Genomic DNA, 17634 nt, shown 5'->3' on the forward strand with positions numbered 1-17634 from the left:
TTTTACACGAGAGAACAGCTATGAAGACGTGGATATGATTGGTGCGGTATTAACAAAAAATCACGTCACCCAAAGACATAGGCAACCGACAAGTGTTGAGTTGAAATGCAAATTCTCTTCAACCGAATTCCATAACATTTGAAACTGTCATAACAACATTCACTATATATTTCTTAGCTTTAACACATTCACGACGGGGTCTTGTTCCGACGGAACTTCTCATTACCGGTGGGCTCAACTCACACAAAGTTTCAACCCTTGGTTGAATTTTATTCCTGCTTGTTTGCGCTTGAGCTGGCAGGCGAACTCAGTGACCTTTTTTTTTTTTTTTGGAGAAAATAAAGAACAAATCAGAAATTGTTCAATAATAAATAAACAAAAAAAAAAAAAAAAACAGGTTGCGTTTATTTGTGTTACTAAAACTAAAAAGCTTTATAACGTTTATTGTGAAATATAAGCATATACATAGCATTTTAAACAATGATATTCTTACTCAAAAAATTAATTTTGATATTTTCGCAAGAATGAACTTTTTTTAATCAATCAGGTTTGTGTTTTAAAAATTCATAAAACTGTACACAATTCATGTCAAACTTGCATTTGGTATAAATGCATGCTTTCAATGTTTCGATTTTTAATTTGGGTTTTTTCCACTGGTCCACATATTGTTCACTAATGAAAATACTCGTTCAGTGGGGGCATCAGATGGCATTATCCAAGGAGACATAAGCAAAATTCAACGATTTTTAAAATGTTTTTAAAAGATACGAAATATTTAATATTTAAAATTTTCAACCCATCTACGTCATCAGGACTCGTCATGTTGTTGCCATTCTTCGATCTTTTCAGTGGTGATATGACTTTTAATACACGAAACTTCATCAAATAGTTCGCCGGCATTTTTATTTAAATTCCAGTGACTGGAAATGAACAAACCACTTTCCTCGATCTTCGCCCGCAGAGGGATTTGTCGTAGTAGGATCCATTCAAATACAGTACTTCCATTTCCACAGCTGTTCCAGTTACAGTGGTAGCTCGAGTTACGACTTCATATCCCATTTTGACCTCTAGATACGAACCTAGACTCGAGATACGAACCGTGATGCTTTTATTTTCAAATGAACTAAAGCCTGTTTTACATATACTTTTTTTTTAAACTTTTTATGCACGTTTAGCTGAGCGTCCGCTGAACTGTCTCTAGTGTAACGATTGACAATTGACATTTATGTCTTTAGGGGTGAATCAAAATGCTTTTCATATTCCCCGCTATCTGTTGTTGTTACAGTGAGGGTAAAATTTATGAGCAGTTTGCTTGCCCTGAATGGGCATGGAGATTAATCATCGCTATGGGATGCTAATATAGCTTTCGGTCTTCTATATTTGAATATGTCCGTTGGATCGTATGCTGCAGCTTGCTGAACCAAATCGTTGGGATGTGTGGACATCTTTAGGAAAAACTTGGATGCTAAGGATTGTAGAAAAGAGAAAATATAGGGAATATTTGTGTCTCTGTGGAGTTGATTGTTTCTAACATACCACGGGGCGTTCAGAATCATTCTCAAGCACTTGTTCTGCACTGGCTGTATTTTGATAATGTTAGCATTAGAGGTGTGGTTCCAGGCCGGAGAGGCATAGGTGATTATAGGACGAATCGTCATCTGGTATAGTTGCAATTTGATTCTGTTGCTGATCTTGTAATTTCTATTGATTAGCGGATAGATCTGAGCTATGGCTTTAGATGCCTTTACGCACGCAGATTTGGTGTGCTGATTGAAAGATAGCTTTTTGTTGAGAATTACACCCAGGTAATTTGTTTCTGTCTGCCAGGGAATTTTAGTATTGAATAGTAACATATCTCCTACTAGAGACATTGGCCTTTTTTGAGAAAAGAACGGCTGAGCTTTTCTGGGGGTTGACTTCCAATCTCCACTCAGAGAACCAACTCTCCAGCTTTAGAAGGTTTTCTTGAAGCTTTCTGGTAATGAAATGGGGTCTGAGAGATCTGGTTAGTATTGCAGTATCGTCCGCATACAGGGCCAAAATGGAAGTCATCGGATTGTGCGGGATGTCTGACATGTATATAGAGAACAGCAATGGAGCCAGTAGAGCTTCTGCGGCACTCTAGCAACGATGTGACACTGGGAGGATGTAAAACCGTTGATTTTTACTTGCATTGATCTATTCTGAAGATATGAATGGATTAAATGAACCATTTTGAGTGAGGTACCGGCTGAGATAAGTTTGTGCAGGAGTCCAAAATGCCAGATTTTGTCAAATGCTTTGGATAAGTCTAGGAAAACAGCGCCTGTGCACTGGCGCTAGTTGTAGCTGGTGGTGATGTATTCGACAATTCTGTGGATTTGCTGGGTAGTACTATGGTGTTGCCTAAAACCAAACTGTTTTTTAGGGAGGATATTTAGGTCATTTACTGAGGTTTGGAGTCATGAGAGGATGACCTTCTCTGCAACCTTACCCAGATTTGAGATGAGACTGATTGGACGATAATTTTGCGGTAGGTGTGAGTCTTTGCCTGGCTTATGTATTGGAATTAGGTCAGCCCGTTTCCAGGTGGAAGGAAAATAGTGAAATCTTAAAATTGCATTTATTATACTGGTCAGGTGCACTACTGCTTTTCGGGGCAGAAGTTTGATCACCCGATTAGTAATACCGTCTTGCCCAGGAGCTTTTTTGTTCTTTAATTTTTTAATAATGTCATATATCTCAGCAGGTGATGTTGGTGCAATATGGTCAGTGCTGGTGATAGGAAGTTTGAGTGAGTGTCTGACCTTTCTGTGAATCTTATATATGTGGTAAAAGTCAAGGTTTCCATACGAAGGCCTGCATTGCTCCTCTAAATTGTATGCTATAACTTCTGCTTTGTCTACATCTGTATGAGCAAGGCCCTGGTCAGAGGATATTGTGGGAAGGGATCTGTCTTTGTTTCTGATATTTTTCAATAGTTCCCAGATGGAGTGATCAGTAGGTGAAAGGGAGGATAACTTTTCATCCCATACTTGGTCTCTATGGGCTTTGAGTGCATCTCTTACTGCCCCATTTAATCTGTTTAGATTTGTTTTATCTTGTGGTGCACACGTGTTACAGAATCTTTTCCTAGCTCTGTTTTTGTCTCAGATCAAGTTCATGATGTCTTCAGGCAAACGATCTGGCTTGCAGGCAGATTTGTAGGAGGAAGCTACCGTTATAGCAGAATTAATTTGTTGTGTGATAACTGCATTTTCTACTTCTTTTGTGCGTATGTGAGGAACAGGTCCAATGTAATCCTTGAGTGCTGTTGACAGTCTTTCCCATGGAATGTAGGAGTGAGAAGGAGGACACAGCTGTAGTAGAATTGGTTTCCCAGCTGTAGTAGAATTGGATTGTGATCGGATGATAGTTTATCCATAGATATGATGCTGTATTGAAGTTTAATATCCTGAAGAATAGCTATATCCAGGATGTCAGCAGTGCCGAACGTACTGAGATGAGTTGGTTCGGTGGGGCCTGCCACAACAGCGTTGCTTGATCCTAAGTAATCGGAATGGATGCAACCATTATTGTTTGTGGTTGTACAATTCCATGCAGGATGCTTGGAATTCAGATCCCTGGCAATAATGGTGGGCTCTCTGATGCATAAGATGGCATTTAGATCAGAGTGAAGTAGAGATTTTGGGGGAAGGTTGTAAGCTGAGTAGATTTTCAGTTTGCCAGTGGAGCTAGTGACTATCTCTACGCCTGTGATCTCAAGGTTAGTGGTAGGATTGCTCACAGAGTGGTGCTTAATGTAGTTTTTAATGAAGACGGCAGTGCCGCCGCCTCTCTAGAGGAGTCTGTCATTTCTGTATAGGTGATAGCCCCTTATTGTAGGATTGTCTGAGGGTCTCAAATGAGTTTCACTGATTAAAATAATATCTGGTTGATACCTATATGTGAAATCTCGGAGGTCCAGAATTTTGTTTTTGAGGCCATTTGCGTTCCAAGCAACTATCTGAAGAGATGCTGGAATGAGTTTATTACTGTTCATTTATGAGAGCTGTGAGGATGACCTGCGTTTCACGAAGAAATCTTTTAGTGGAGGTTTCAGTAGGGTTTGATAGGCTGAAATTTTTTAGCATGTTTGCTAGTGAAGCCATAATAACAGCTATTAGGTTTTTAGGTTTTGCTGTTGGTTGATTTTGTTCTGGAATTGGTCTAATTGTACAGGTCACATCGGCATAACTTCTTGTTTGCTTTTGGGTGTCTCTATTATTGGAGGTCTCCGGCAGTGGCCGCTGAGTCTCCGGTTTTGATGCTTGGGCTTCTGGTGTTCTTGTACTGTAGGAGGAGGAGGGCTGATCTTGGTGCTGAGTACATCCTTTGTAGTTCGCAGGATGAGGGCCACTGCAGTGGGCACATTTGGCCGAGGTGGTCCTTGGCTTTGTGCAGGTATTAGTCTACACATTTTAAACATCTATATTCCGCTCTGCATAGATTCTGGGCATGGCCAAACTTCTGGCACCTGTGACACTGCCCAGAAGATGATCTTTTACGGAGTGGTTCCCGTGTGACGATGAGACCACAGACTGTTTTTAAGTTGTAGATATCCTTGTATATTTTATGAATCTCAACAAGGACTAATGGCATGGGAGTCTTGTCTGCTTTGTACATTCTGCTGACCTTGACTGGAGGCAGATCCTGAGAATTTAGGTCAGCAGCTATTTCTGCTGTGTCAATGTCTTCACAGACACGAAGGACCACTTTTAAGTGTTTTTCGGAGCTAAGCGCAAAGGTATGATTTTGGATTCCTCTGTCGTCCAGTTCTTTGGTCAACCTTCTATAGTCTGTCACTGTTGCTGGCTGGATCTTTATGCCTTCATCCATGTTTTTGGCCTTAATGAAGCCAATATGCAGATTGGACATTGTGGATCTTAAAGCTGCCCACTTCTGCTTTTCTCTAAGGATGATCGGAGGCACCTTTTCTTTGGGAGAAATAGCGGCGTCCGAACCCTGAGAATCCTGTTCCATTTCAGTATTGTCATTGTGCGGTTCATCTGTTGTTCTTCGCTTTTTGCGTGCGCACAAGTCTGAAGGAGTAGAAGGCACCGATTCTAAATGATCTTCAGCGACAACGTCTGAGACACATTCGAGGGGAAACGTGTCATACAATTTCACTTTTCCCGGCAATTATCACTCAGCAGCTTTCCTAGTCTGAGGAATTCCATGTATACTTCCTCGAATTTGGTCTCATTCAGAAGTTTTGCCATTTCAATAATTTCAAATGTGTTAAGACACACATGGAGAAAGAGTAGAGATTTCTCAGGTGTCCCGAACAGGTAAAGATAATCCTGTGGACTTTTGAGGGTCCACTAGCAAATCCCGTAGACACTCTTAGGTGTCTACCAGCAATAAAATGTCACTATAAGAAACAAAGGTGATTCTAGCGGCAGTAGGCCTAGCGTATTGCCCTTGTAATTACAAATGACACCTGGACAAAGCACTATGGAAAATAAAGCTGTTTATGGTAGCAAGCAATTAACTACAATTACTAATGAATAAGCATAAATAAATCGCTAAAAACATATCAATCAAATTCACAATTCATCATCAATAATAATAATAATCAGGAATAATAACCATCATCAGGAATAATAATCATCATCAGGAATAATAATAATAATAATAATAATAATAATAATAATAATAATAATAATACACCACACGAAACACTAACACACGAGCCGCCATCTTTTTTTTTTTAAGTCCAAATACCAATGTAACGTGTTAATACGTCGTATTTATCTGAAATACGACGAACGCTGCAATTTGCTTTTTTTGTGTGCGTGTATTTATTTCGGTATTTGTGTAAACAAACAATACACTTTGTGAAGTTTTTTTAGATTTGTATTTATGATGTGTACTGTATGTTTTATAAGTGACGTGTTTTATTGTAGCTTTACGTTTATTTTCTGAATAATCTACCAGATAAGCGTCATTTCACTGATCAGCGTATTATTTTCAACATAGGGCGAAAGAAAAACTAAGAAAGAAGAGAAGAAGAAAATCACAATAGAAATTAAGAAACAGATTGTGGGGAAATATGAGAAAGGAGTCAGGCAAAGTAATCTGTACAAGCAGTATGCCATTTCCAAATCCACAATAGCTACAATTGTGAAGAGAGCAGATTTTTATAAGGAACTGGATGTGGCCAAAGGAGTATCTATCGTGTCATCTCGAAGAAATAAAATTATGGAAGAAATGGAAAGTTTACTACTCGTCTGTATTAATGACATGCAACTGAAAGTAGATAGTGTATCTCAAAACATGATCTGTCTACAAGCTCAAACTATTTACAAAGATCTTTCACAGAACTTGCCATCCACTAGCAGTAGCAAAGACATCAGTGAAGCGTTTAAAGCTAGCAAAGGATAGTTTGAGAAATTCAAGAATAAAACCAGTATCCATAGTGTTGTTAGATATGTAGAAGGTGCTAGTGTTGACAAAGAAACCGCTGAAAGGTTCGAGCCCTACTATCTCCCCTTCTGTATGAAATATGCAGAGGTCTGATGGCCAGCGTCCCATCCGCAATGAGGACCAGTGGTAGACGAATGATATTTTAGGGAGGTTGGTCTCTGCACTGTGTCCAAATAAGTTCCCGAAACTTCTGTTCTCCTTGTTTAGGATAGTCACCTATAATAAACTAACTTTTTTGCTCATAGACGCTTACTCTAAGCTGTCTTCGGGATTAGCTAGTGGATTCTCAAAGTCTACAGGATCACTTACAAACTAATCGGGAAACCCGAGCAACCGCTGTTTTCTCTTGGGCCAAGTTATGGACTCTCCATATGATAAGCTCGACTTCTTCCAGCTAGTGGCAATCTTCAAACATGTAGGAGGCCTACTACAAAGGAAATGGCCAGGAATGGTAGCAATCCACCAAATAGAAGCGGTTGAAACAGAGGACTGTCAATCCCCTGACCTTATCCCCAGCACTTCTTAAGATAACACCAGATAATTATGTTACCTGTTAATGACCAGCCCCTAGTGGACTCAGATAACTCTACAGACTATCAGGTTGTCAGCAGAAAGAAGCGCAAGAAGGAGTCGCCAGCTGCAGATCTTGAAATAATACATCAACCCTTGGAAAGAACAACTCCAATGGACTTAACAGCACAAGCTGATGAAAGAATAGAGACTGACTCCAGGGCACAACCCAAATAGAGGATTCCACCAGTAATTTTCAGAACAAAAGAAAATTGGTCTTCAATTACAGCAACAATGAAGAACGCAAACATCAAATTTACATCAGCCAAGAATACAGATGAAGGAATCCGGATTCAACCAGAAGGAACTTCGGACTACTGCCAGCTCACCAGACCTATGGATGAACTGAAAGTCCCGTATCACACGTTTCAGCTTAAAAGTGAAAAAAATCTAAAGGTGGTTATCAGAGGTCTGGCTGAGACCATACCAGCTGAAGAAATAGCTACTGACTTCAGATCACAAGGCCTGGAGTCGATTAAGATATCGAGCATGTACCGAGCAGACAAGCGCCCCATGCCTCTGGTCTTGGTCGAGATCAGTAAAGACCATAGAGAAATTTACGACCTTAAAATAATCTGCAGCTTAGTCATCAAGACCGAAACTCTCAGAAGAAAGGCTTCAGCTGGTCAATGCCATCGCTGCCAAAAGTATGAGCATGCACAAAAGCTATGTAAAGCAGATTACAAGTGCGGTGACAACCATCCCTCACACACTTTCATCAAACCACGAATCACGCCCGCTAAGTGTGCGATCTGTGGCGGCCCACACCCAGCCAACTATAAGGGATGTTCACTGCACTCATCTAACCTGCAGAAGGCTAGAGAGACACTACCCTTGCCCAATCAGAAGTGAACCAAACCAGAAATCAGAACGCGGGCTGTTACTCCCGAGAAATCATATGCATCTGCGTTCTCTACTAGGAACAAACTGGCATCTTGCAACCAAACCTCTGCAGCAATCCTAGCTGCTACTCTAGGAGAGATATTAACGGCCTTTAGCAAAAACAAATCCCAATCAGGCCGACACCAATAAATTCCTCAAAAACACACAAGTCATCTTCTTCATGATTAATGGATAACACGGTCACCATAGCTAACTCAATACAGATTGCTTATTGGAATGCTAATGGGCTAAACAACAACCTCCTAGAACTAAAAGAATTTGCTGAAAGATATAAGATAGACATCCTTTTAGTGAACGAGACACATCTTCGGCCTTGCGACAATCCCAAAATAAGGTAGTACACACACTACTTAGGACAGATAGACTCAATGCAAGAGAGGGGGAACGGCTATATTGGTTAAAAAAAAAGTATAAGATACAATGAGATGAAGAAAACAACAACCATAAACCTGGAAGAAACTGGAATTGAAATACATACCAACAACACAGGTAGTCTAAAACTATATTCAATCTACAACCCTCCAGGCAAACCACTCCTAGCCTCAGCCCACTCCCAGCTTCTTGACACAACAATAGTGGCGGGAGACCTAAACGCAAAACATCCTGTGTGGAACAGTAGAAACACAAATAATAACGGGAAGAGTCTACACAAATTCGCTGTGACAAGAAACATCACCATAGCAAGTCCTGTTGAACCAACACACTACAGACCACTGGGCAAACTGCACACGCTTGTGGAAAGTATGCCCATAGGATTGCTTCCGTTATCACAGTATAAGGAGGCCGTACATCTTACGAGTATTAAGGGGAGCGCCATGGCTGTTTGTTCCTCACACCATAGTGCCTGTTGACATCTTTCCAAGCAGTATTTCTCTCCAATTTTTAGTACTACCATTTGAGAGTTGTCTGAGCAACATAAATTTCTCACAGACATTGTGATAGTTCTTTCCCGTGAAAGCAAAATATCGAAAATTCAACTCTGAACAATTTTAACTGTTTATATTATACTTAACTGAAAATGTTCCTAGTACGATGATTGTTAATCTATAGTGTTTCAATATTAATAAGTGATATTATTTATATTGTAAATTAATATTGATATTAATATCAATATTAATTTACAAATCAATTTGGGGCTGAAGACTTTATCAGCACCATGTCTTGTCAACAATTCGAAATGGTTATAATTCTCATTGGCATGATCTAATTTAATGAAATTAGGCAAGCAATTACAATTCCTCATTTCAGTAGAACCATGGTGCGAACTTGGGTAAAACAATTATTTGTAAAGTACCAAATACTGAAGAATACACTCTACGTGTTCATATACCCTCCCGAATTTGTACCCAGTCTAGGACCTAGAATGTTTACAAACTTGCTAGCTAATTCGAGTTAGAAAGCTTAGAAGTAATTTTTTGTTTTTTTAATCCACAAAACAGCAGTCAAATCGATAGGAGAATATGCGCAATTGACAGCATACCGGCCTGATTGTTTTCGTTGATTTGGGCATACCAGCTCAGTCTTCAATTATTAATTCTATGAACAATCTGTAAATATTTTTTCTGGTAATCCATATAGCTTTAGATGGCAAAGGTTCTATTCTGGGTGCGGATTAGAGGAACTTTCTCTTCTTTCAGAAAGTTCTGGGTAGTCAATTACCACCGATGACTAAGATTTCCGAAATTAGGATTATAAGAATTTCTATACTCTTTGGAAAGTATGTGGAACTGTTATAGCCATAATTACACTTTAATTTAATTTTATGCAGAGTCTCTCCCTTAAAATTCTCAAACGCACATGATCACCCTGTTCGTGATTTAGACGAAGTTGAAGTTATCTAGTAAAAGATTTGAGTTATACGAAATTCTATTTAATTTTTTATGCTGTAGCACTCATGTATTGCTGTTAGCACTCATGTATTCAGTATGTCGAATTTTTTTAATAGAAAATGAAAAAAAACATTATTTCTTTTAATGAGAAAATGCCATCCACCTATGGTTATTAGCCAGTTGTGCATTCATGCATGAGCAGACTAAGGTTATAGTAAAAAGCTCTAGAGGCCAAATCTGGAACTCTGCTTTTGTCCTGCTTCCGACCTGTAATATGCAAGCCCATTTCACACAGAGCACTGAAATTCATTAGAAGCGTCCATGCCCACAGTGGGATTAGAATCTCATACATCTTTTCCTCTGTACTCTTACCTGCTTGCCATTTAAACCTTTTCAAGAGTGTGCTAAAACCTGTATGGCACTTTTAGTCTTATTGTACGAAGTGGAAGGAAAGAGGTGATAATCCATTATGGGGTTTCACCACTGTAGTAGATGCAAAGCCAAAATAGTTCCTATCACAAAAAAGCATAATTTTTTGTGAAGCAGGAACATGTTTGTCATTCATTGTCCTCATGCTGCAGTCTGAACTCTTCTATTTACTCTCATCCTCTGAATCATGAGATATCACTAGTTACAGTATGTTTATATGTATATCCCCTATATATCTTAATGAAAAAAATTCTGCTAAAGCCTTTTATCCCAGTAGAGGGAGTAGGGAGGGCGTTTTAGCCCTATCTAACTATTGGAAACTGAGTGGGCAGTTCAATCTCCAGTAGTAGCCAATCAGAGATAACTGGACCATTACCATCACTAAGTATAAACAGAACTGATGATGAGTACTGCAAACAAGTGCTGTCATTTCTTGGTACCTAATCATAACAGGATATGTTACTGTCTGAAATAAGTGGGTTCTACTGTCGATTTTCTTGAGTTTGCAGGACGAAAATCAGCTTGCAATATTGACTGTAGATCAAATAATGTCTTTGTAAACATACTGAAGAAAGAATCTAATCCTTTCTTGATTTATAAAAAAATCTTTTAGTCTGTACAAATAATAGAAATGAAATGCAAGAAAGTTTTTGACCGTGCGACTTTATTCTACCCCATGCTTCATTTTTATAGATTAGTTTCATCGATAAATGTCAACATCCCAATGATTTTCTACACTGCATAAGTTCAATGAACTCGCTATATGATAAATGCAGCATTCTGATAAGCTGTAATTATTCTTTATTATTATTATTTCACATGTCCAGGGAGTCCAAAGACTCATCGAAGGAGAGCACCTGCTCTACAACTGTCTCCACAACTGACCACAACTACACCAATGTCATCTACTGCCGACCACCACTAGTATTTCCAAAGGCAATCACAAACATCCATGCCCAAGGCAGATTCGAACCCGCAGCCTTTTGGCTGGAGAGTGAATGCGCTAACCACTCAGTCAGCCAGACTGGCTAGATATCTTAACAAAAAAGAAAAAAAAAAGGAATTCAAGCAAGTCATGCTGAGTGTGACTGATTATAATATTTATCCAAAAATTTTAAAAGGTTTTACTTAATAGCAATTTATTATACGTTAGTTGCTTTTGAATTAAATCAATATTTTATTTAAAAATTTCAAATGATGTCAAAATATTTATGAAAAAATTATATCTTTAAAAATCAAAATAAAGTTCAAATATTCTTGTAAATAAAATGAAATGTTACGGCACTATGTGGACAGCAAATACAAATACTTCAGTCACACATGAAATATGTAAATATTATAACTTCTAAATCACGAACTATTCATGCATCGGGTCTTTAGCAACTTTCCTCGTGAAAGCAGGAGAATATCTACAGGGAGGATCGGATCTATCAAAAATCAGAGAAGACGACGAAACCAATTTTGTCACCATTATCATACTTCCAGTTCCTGTTTTACGCTTTTAAGTAAGTTTTTTCGAAACCAGATCTGACAGAATAGATGATTAATCCTTATTCCCTTATTATCCCTATGTCTGTATGTGTTCTGCGTGTGTTCTTCTGATCAGGTTGCTTGTTTTAAGGGATGAAAAACTCTTTCACCTCCGTATGAGACCTGCTAACTCATACCTTCAGATGACAAGCCCTGACAAAGGTTCTTCACATCTATACAGGATTCAAACCCAGATCTTTCTAACTAAAGGGCATCGTTGAAACCTACTGAGTTACGGACGCTCACCATTATCCCAAATTTCCTTACTTTTGTATAGGAAAAGGAAAATGTGAAAAATTATACAGTTTTATCTTCTATTTGGTAACATTGCAAAAGTCCAAATTCATCATCATCATATATATGTCTCTTCAAAATTTAACTTTTTTAGGCTTTTTGCTCGGAGAATGAATTTATGATTTGATTATAGTTGATCATAGTTAATTTCATGTGCTGTTTCCTTTTTCAACGGGCAAAGATTATTAGGATCGATAATCATTCCTGCATCCTGAGCGATCTTAGACAGCAAACGTATAGATACTTCTCCAGCACATACCTCTGTTCCAGAAATTTCCGTTTGTCTGCAAACGGAAACCAATGACTAATGAGAAATGATGTATCAGATTGCACTACTTTGTCATTTGGAAAATTCATTCATAAGAATAGAATGAGCAAAAAGGCATTCTATTTGTTCTCATCCATTAAAGACAATAAAATATTTAAAAAAAAATAAAGACATATTTACTATGTAAACATTCTTTATTTTACATTTCTGAAGTAAAAACCACTAAGTAATGTTTCATATATTATTTTACAACTTTGTTTTCTAACATGTGCAAAATTAAAGAGAATAAAATATTTAAAAAAATAAAGACATCTTTATTATGTAAACAATTATTTATGATTTTTGAGTGAAAAACCACTCAAATGTAGCAATAGTTAAATTATTTCGCAATTTTATTTTCTAACTTTATTATTATTATTATTCAGGCCTCCATGGAGTCAAAAGACTCATCGTGGGAGGTCCTTCCTAAGAACAAAGTATGTCAAGACTCATCGAGGGGAGGTCCCCCCCCCTAAGAAACACAAAGTCTATCATACCACTCCTTAAACTCACTGACCATTCTTGCTCTCACCACTCCATCAGGCAATGCATTCCATGGTTCAACCACCCTCCATGCAAAGTTTTGATTTCTGAAGTTCAACTATTATACACCATTTTCATAGAATATATTAATACAAAATTGTATGAGTTAAAATTATTTAAAAAGAAAAAAGCATTTGTCATGTGATTCTTTCCAATTTCTCAATTGAATCACATGCATTCTTGTAGTTAAAGAGATTAGAAATGAAGTGTGATGTTACTCTGCAGCTTTCTTCCCATCTGTTGCTCTCTGCATTTGTTAAGGTGCACAAGTTTTCAGTATACTGCAGTGCATTCTTTAATAGTCTAAAAGTACAAATAATTTCAGTTAAGTATGTGCCAATATGCATTTTTTTTTTTCATAATTGAGGTCTTACAAAAAATGATGCTTTTCAAAGAACAGGAGATGCAAAATTAAGAGATTGTCGCTGATTATTCAACTTGAGAAGGATACATAATATTTTGAAGAGTCAGTTTCTTAGGAAATATACAACTTGAGAGTGGCACATTAATTAAACAAGAAAAAAAAATAATACATTTGCTTATTATACAACATTATTCTCTTGAATGTATGTGCACATATATACGTTTACATGAAGTCCAGCATTTGTCTGTTGTTTTATGATTTACTTCCTGAAAACCACCTAACCTATTTCTCCAAAAACATTTCATTTAAAGACTGTTTATCAGACGTTTATGGAAATAATTCCATACGTATCTGATAAAATTTAAGTCAATTATTTCATTAAATACATTATTATATTGTACTTAAAAAAAGTCAGAGCATTGTAAGCATATAAGAAAGAGGTTCTGAAAATGCATTCATGTAGCACCAATCTTACTGGTTATAGCAACATGCAAGTCTCTGTCCTATATCAGCCATACAGGTGGTTTTCTATACCATAGTTTCACCTCTTTGCAAATGAAATGAACAGATTTCCAATGAAATATCCAAAAGAAAATTTAGCAGTCTGGAAGTCATTTAACTGAATCAAAGAAGTAATCACTTATCAAAAAATTAACATATTTTTACATTATGAAGGAAAGGAAGCTAATTTTTATGTGGAAGAATCTGCATTCTTCCACATTAACCTGTGTTAGTGAAACTTGGATTATAGCATTAAAAGAAGAACAAAGTCTCCAATTTATGTTAAACAAAAAAAGAAAAAGATGGAATGTTAAAAAAAACATTAAGAAACAACAGGCAAAACACAGTGCTTTACTGAAAGACAATGGATGAACAGGCAGGGTCACAACTGATACTTCACAAGATCTAGAGGATCTCACCAACAGGATGAGAGGACCTTTTTGTCAACACATTTGGATAAAATGGAGAGGACTATCATAGAACAGAGAAAACTGGAAGAAGTCAATCTGTAGAAAATTCACTTCATCTGTAGCCTGCCAAAGTAATACCATAGATAGAATCATTTTGAAATGGAGCAGAATAGATTTTAATTGCTTGTAAACACTGATTACAATTCTTTTAAAAGTTATCAGTGATGAGGACAAGATGGTCTGCAATGATCAGTAGTATCTTTTCAGCTGAATAAGAATTAATGAATTGGTTTACTATTTCAGGGAAAGTTGAAGTAAACAGAACAATCCTAAAGGAAAATTAATGGATGGGGGGAATGCAAATGTAATAATGCACTTGTGCCAACATACACACCCACCACTAATGAAAATATGAAGTTTTGAAGCTGAGACATCAACCAACAACATTACCAACTGATGGTGATGTGTCAGGAACATGGAGAATGGGATCATTCCCAACCACCATAGTGCTTGTCCTGATGAAATACAATGCCATTACATTTACCCATACAGTTTTTTTTATTTTTATTATTATCTTTTATTTAGCAGTGCATATTTGGTGCTAAGCAGGCATACATATCCTGTAATCATTTTGCCAAAGGATAATAAAGTCCATGATGGTATCACCTGTATTCCACAAACAGAACATCTAATTATTTCTGGTTTTAAACCACACATATAGATATAAAATAAAAACTAGTTTCATGAAAACTTTGTTTCACTTCACCAGTAGAATAACAACTAACTGAAAGGGTCCACATTGTTTACTGCTTTTACTCAAGAGCTTTCCAAGAATCAGCTGAAATAATTAAGGATGTTCTACAGCATAACAAAAAACAAGGGCTGATTTTACACCAAGTCTGGTCTTCCTTAATCCATCACAACACACTTGCATCTATCAGTAGTATAGAGCAACCCACAAACCAGCAGCCAACATAACAGCTGGCTGCTGGTTCAAATATTTTTCACTAGAACTGTTAATTGTTATTACTTCTAGGTTTTTAGTTTATTTGTGCTATTTCCTGATGAAGTGAAACAAAGTTTTTCCATAAAACTAGCCGAATTAAAATAGTTCCTATTTGACATCATCGTGTGTGGTTTAATACTGAAAATAATTAGTTCCGATACGTTCTTTCTCCACAGAAGCCTACATAACACGCAATATCTTTCTTCTGTCAGTGAATCATGCACTTAGTTGTGTGCAACACAGTTCGCTCTGAAAGATAACCATTGATGTGATTTTTTGATTTGCTATACATAAGCTCTTATTTGTCTCACTCACATTATCTAATGGTAACCCATTGGGCATTGTAAGTCATGGATTCCACGAGAAGAACCTGGACCTCACATTTTCTAACAAACCCTTATTTATTTTCCAGGAATGATCCTGAGTTCTGTGCAGAAACTGTAAGATCTCACTTGTATCTATAATGTAATATCCCCTAACTAACTTATATTTTTCTGTCATATCCCCCATCTTCCTGTTTCTCAAACTTTGAAGAACACATTCCCTCAATCTGTCTTTCTCATATGCACAGTTCCATTGACTAATTATCATCTTGGTAAGCAGTGCTATGGGATAAAAAACTACGTGTGGTAATGGAATTGGAAGTGAATGGGAAGTATTCAGAGAATGTCTGAAGGAAGCTAGATCTGGCTTCAGAGTTAAGAGAATAAATTTCATTAGAGTTAAATGAATAATATTTTCAAGCAAGAGCTGCATAAAAAGAAATGTTGTGAATCCATTACTACGAAAACGGTGAAGATCAGTTCCATATTTTACCATATTTGATGCAACTGCAGCATGCCTTATTTGGCCAGGCTGAAAAATCCATTGCAAAACATAAAAGAGACATCACATATGGCAGAACTAGAACAAGTGCTCTGTTGAACCATGTCCTGAATTCTGCTGACACTAATGACAAAAACTCTATCTATCTCTATCTTTGTGCTGATATCCAACTTTGGCATTCACGAGAGCTTGAACACATGTGCACACCCAACAATGAAGAGATACACTGAACGCCTTCAAATGTTAATACGTTAGCATTTTAATGTTTAGATTTTTTTTTTCTCATAATGTTTGTTGGTATTTCCTTTATGTTATGCACCCAAAGTGTTCTAAGAAGACAAAACTAGTTGTGCAGTTTATTTAAAAAATAAAATAGTGTTTCAATTTTTTAGCTCTTGGCTTATAGTCTGTTTCAGAAACATGTCTCTCAGTTGAATCAATTAGTTATATCACTCACTCTCTCTCTCTCTCTCTCTCTCTCTCTCTCTCTCACACACACACACACACACACACACACACACACACACACACACACACACACACACACACACACACACACACACACACACAATATATATATATATATATATATATATGTGTTAAAGATATCAAGTTATTTTAAATATAAACCTGGACTTGGGAAATGGATTAAAACCAGGTTTATATTTAAAATAGCTTGGTATATTTAACATATATTATACCCAAGGTAAAAAATTTCTACACACACATATATATATATTGCACATAACAGGATTAGTTATTCATTTTTACTAGGATCTGAATACCAGTAAAGTTTAAACAGTTGAAATATTTATCGTACCTTATTAGACGTGTTGGTTTACTACTTCCCACTTCGGTCTTTAAATTGTAACAATGAACTACAAGGAGTAGGAGTATGAGGATAAGGCCCTGACTTATTGGAGTTACACTGAAATATTAAAAATATAGGAAAAATTAAAAAAAATCTAATAACCACATGTAATAGCATTAATGGAACATGTGCACTAGACATTAAGTTTTATTGCTTACACATGCAACAAAAATTATACAGAATTTATTCAAAAAAATTATGTGGGCATCATCAGGGAGACAGACTGTTAACTACATTCAACAGATGAATCAAAATAATGAATTATAAATCATGCATATATTAGTTCATGTCTTGGTTGCAGTTGAAGTATATAATATTATATTATTAGAGTTTATTTTTCACTTGGTTAGACTATAATACGTTTAGTTTAATCCTTTATCCAAGTGTGAGCAAACAAAGTTTGTGCCTGAAAGTATCTTCAGGACTGGGGTAAGGTAGTACAACACCGGGCAACTCATTGCAAAGGTGGAGAAAGCTCCCATCACTCCTATCTCAGTATCTCCCATAATCAGGCACAACTTGGATACACAATCACTCACACTTGGATAAAGGATTAAACTAAACTTATTATATACTATTAGAGTTCAAATGGACAATTATAGTAAGCTGTGTAGATTAAATATATATATATATATATATATTACTTAATCCTCTTCACTCCACCTGGGAGCATAGGTCTTCCACCACCATTTTCCACTGCACTCTGTTTTTTTGCTTCTGCATTTATTTGGTTCCAGTTTTTATTAATATTTGTTATTTCTTTCAGCATTGTTCTTTTCTATGTTTCTCTTAGCGTTCCTTGTCT

General features: G+C 36.8%; 1 protein-coding gene across 4 annotated transcripts in view; it reads right to left on the reverse strand.

Moving 5' to 3' along the window:
• Nucleotides 1–12633: 12633 nt before the first annotated feature.
• Nucleotides 12634–17634, reverse strand: part of LOC150102183 (endoplasmic reticulum membrane-associated RNA degradation protein-like) — a 197377-nt gene continuing 192376 nt past the window's right edge. For all 4 annotated transcript variants that reach the window (XM_090399424.1, XM_090399425.1, XM_090399422.1 and 1 more), the window contains 2 exons: nucleotides 16779–16886; nucleotides 12634–13155 (listed from right to left, as the gene is read on the reverse strand). In XM_090399424.1, the coding sequence (XP_090255550.1) occupies nucleotides 12990–13155; nucleotides 16779–16886 (274 nt within the window). In that variant the 3' untranslated portion in view covers nucleotides 12634–12989. The remainder of the gene's footprint in view (nucleotides 13156–16778; nucleotides 16887–17634) is intronic.

This window comes from Typopeltis vanoorti, chromosome 10 (assembly GCF_054136105.1).
Source record: "Typopeltis vanoorti isolate ZY-2024b chromosome 10, IOZ_Tvanoo_1.0, whole genome shotgun sequence".
Lineage (NCBI taxonomy): Eukaryota > Metazoa > Arthropoda > Arachnida > Uropygi > Thelyphonidae > Typopeltis > Typopeltis vanoorti.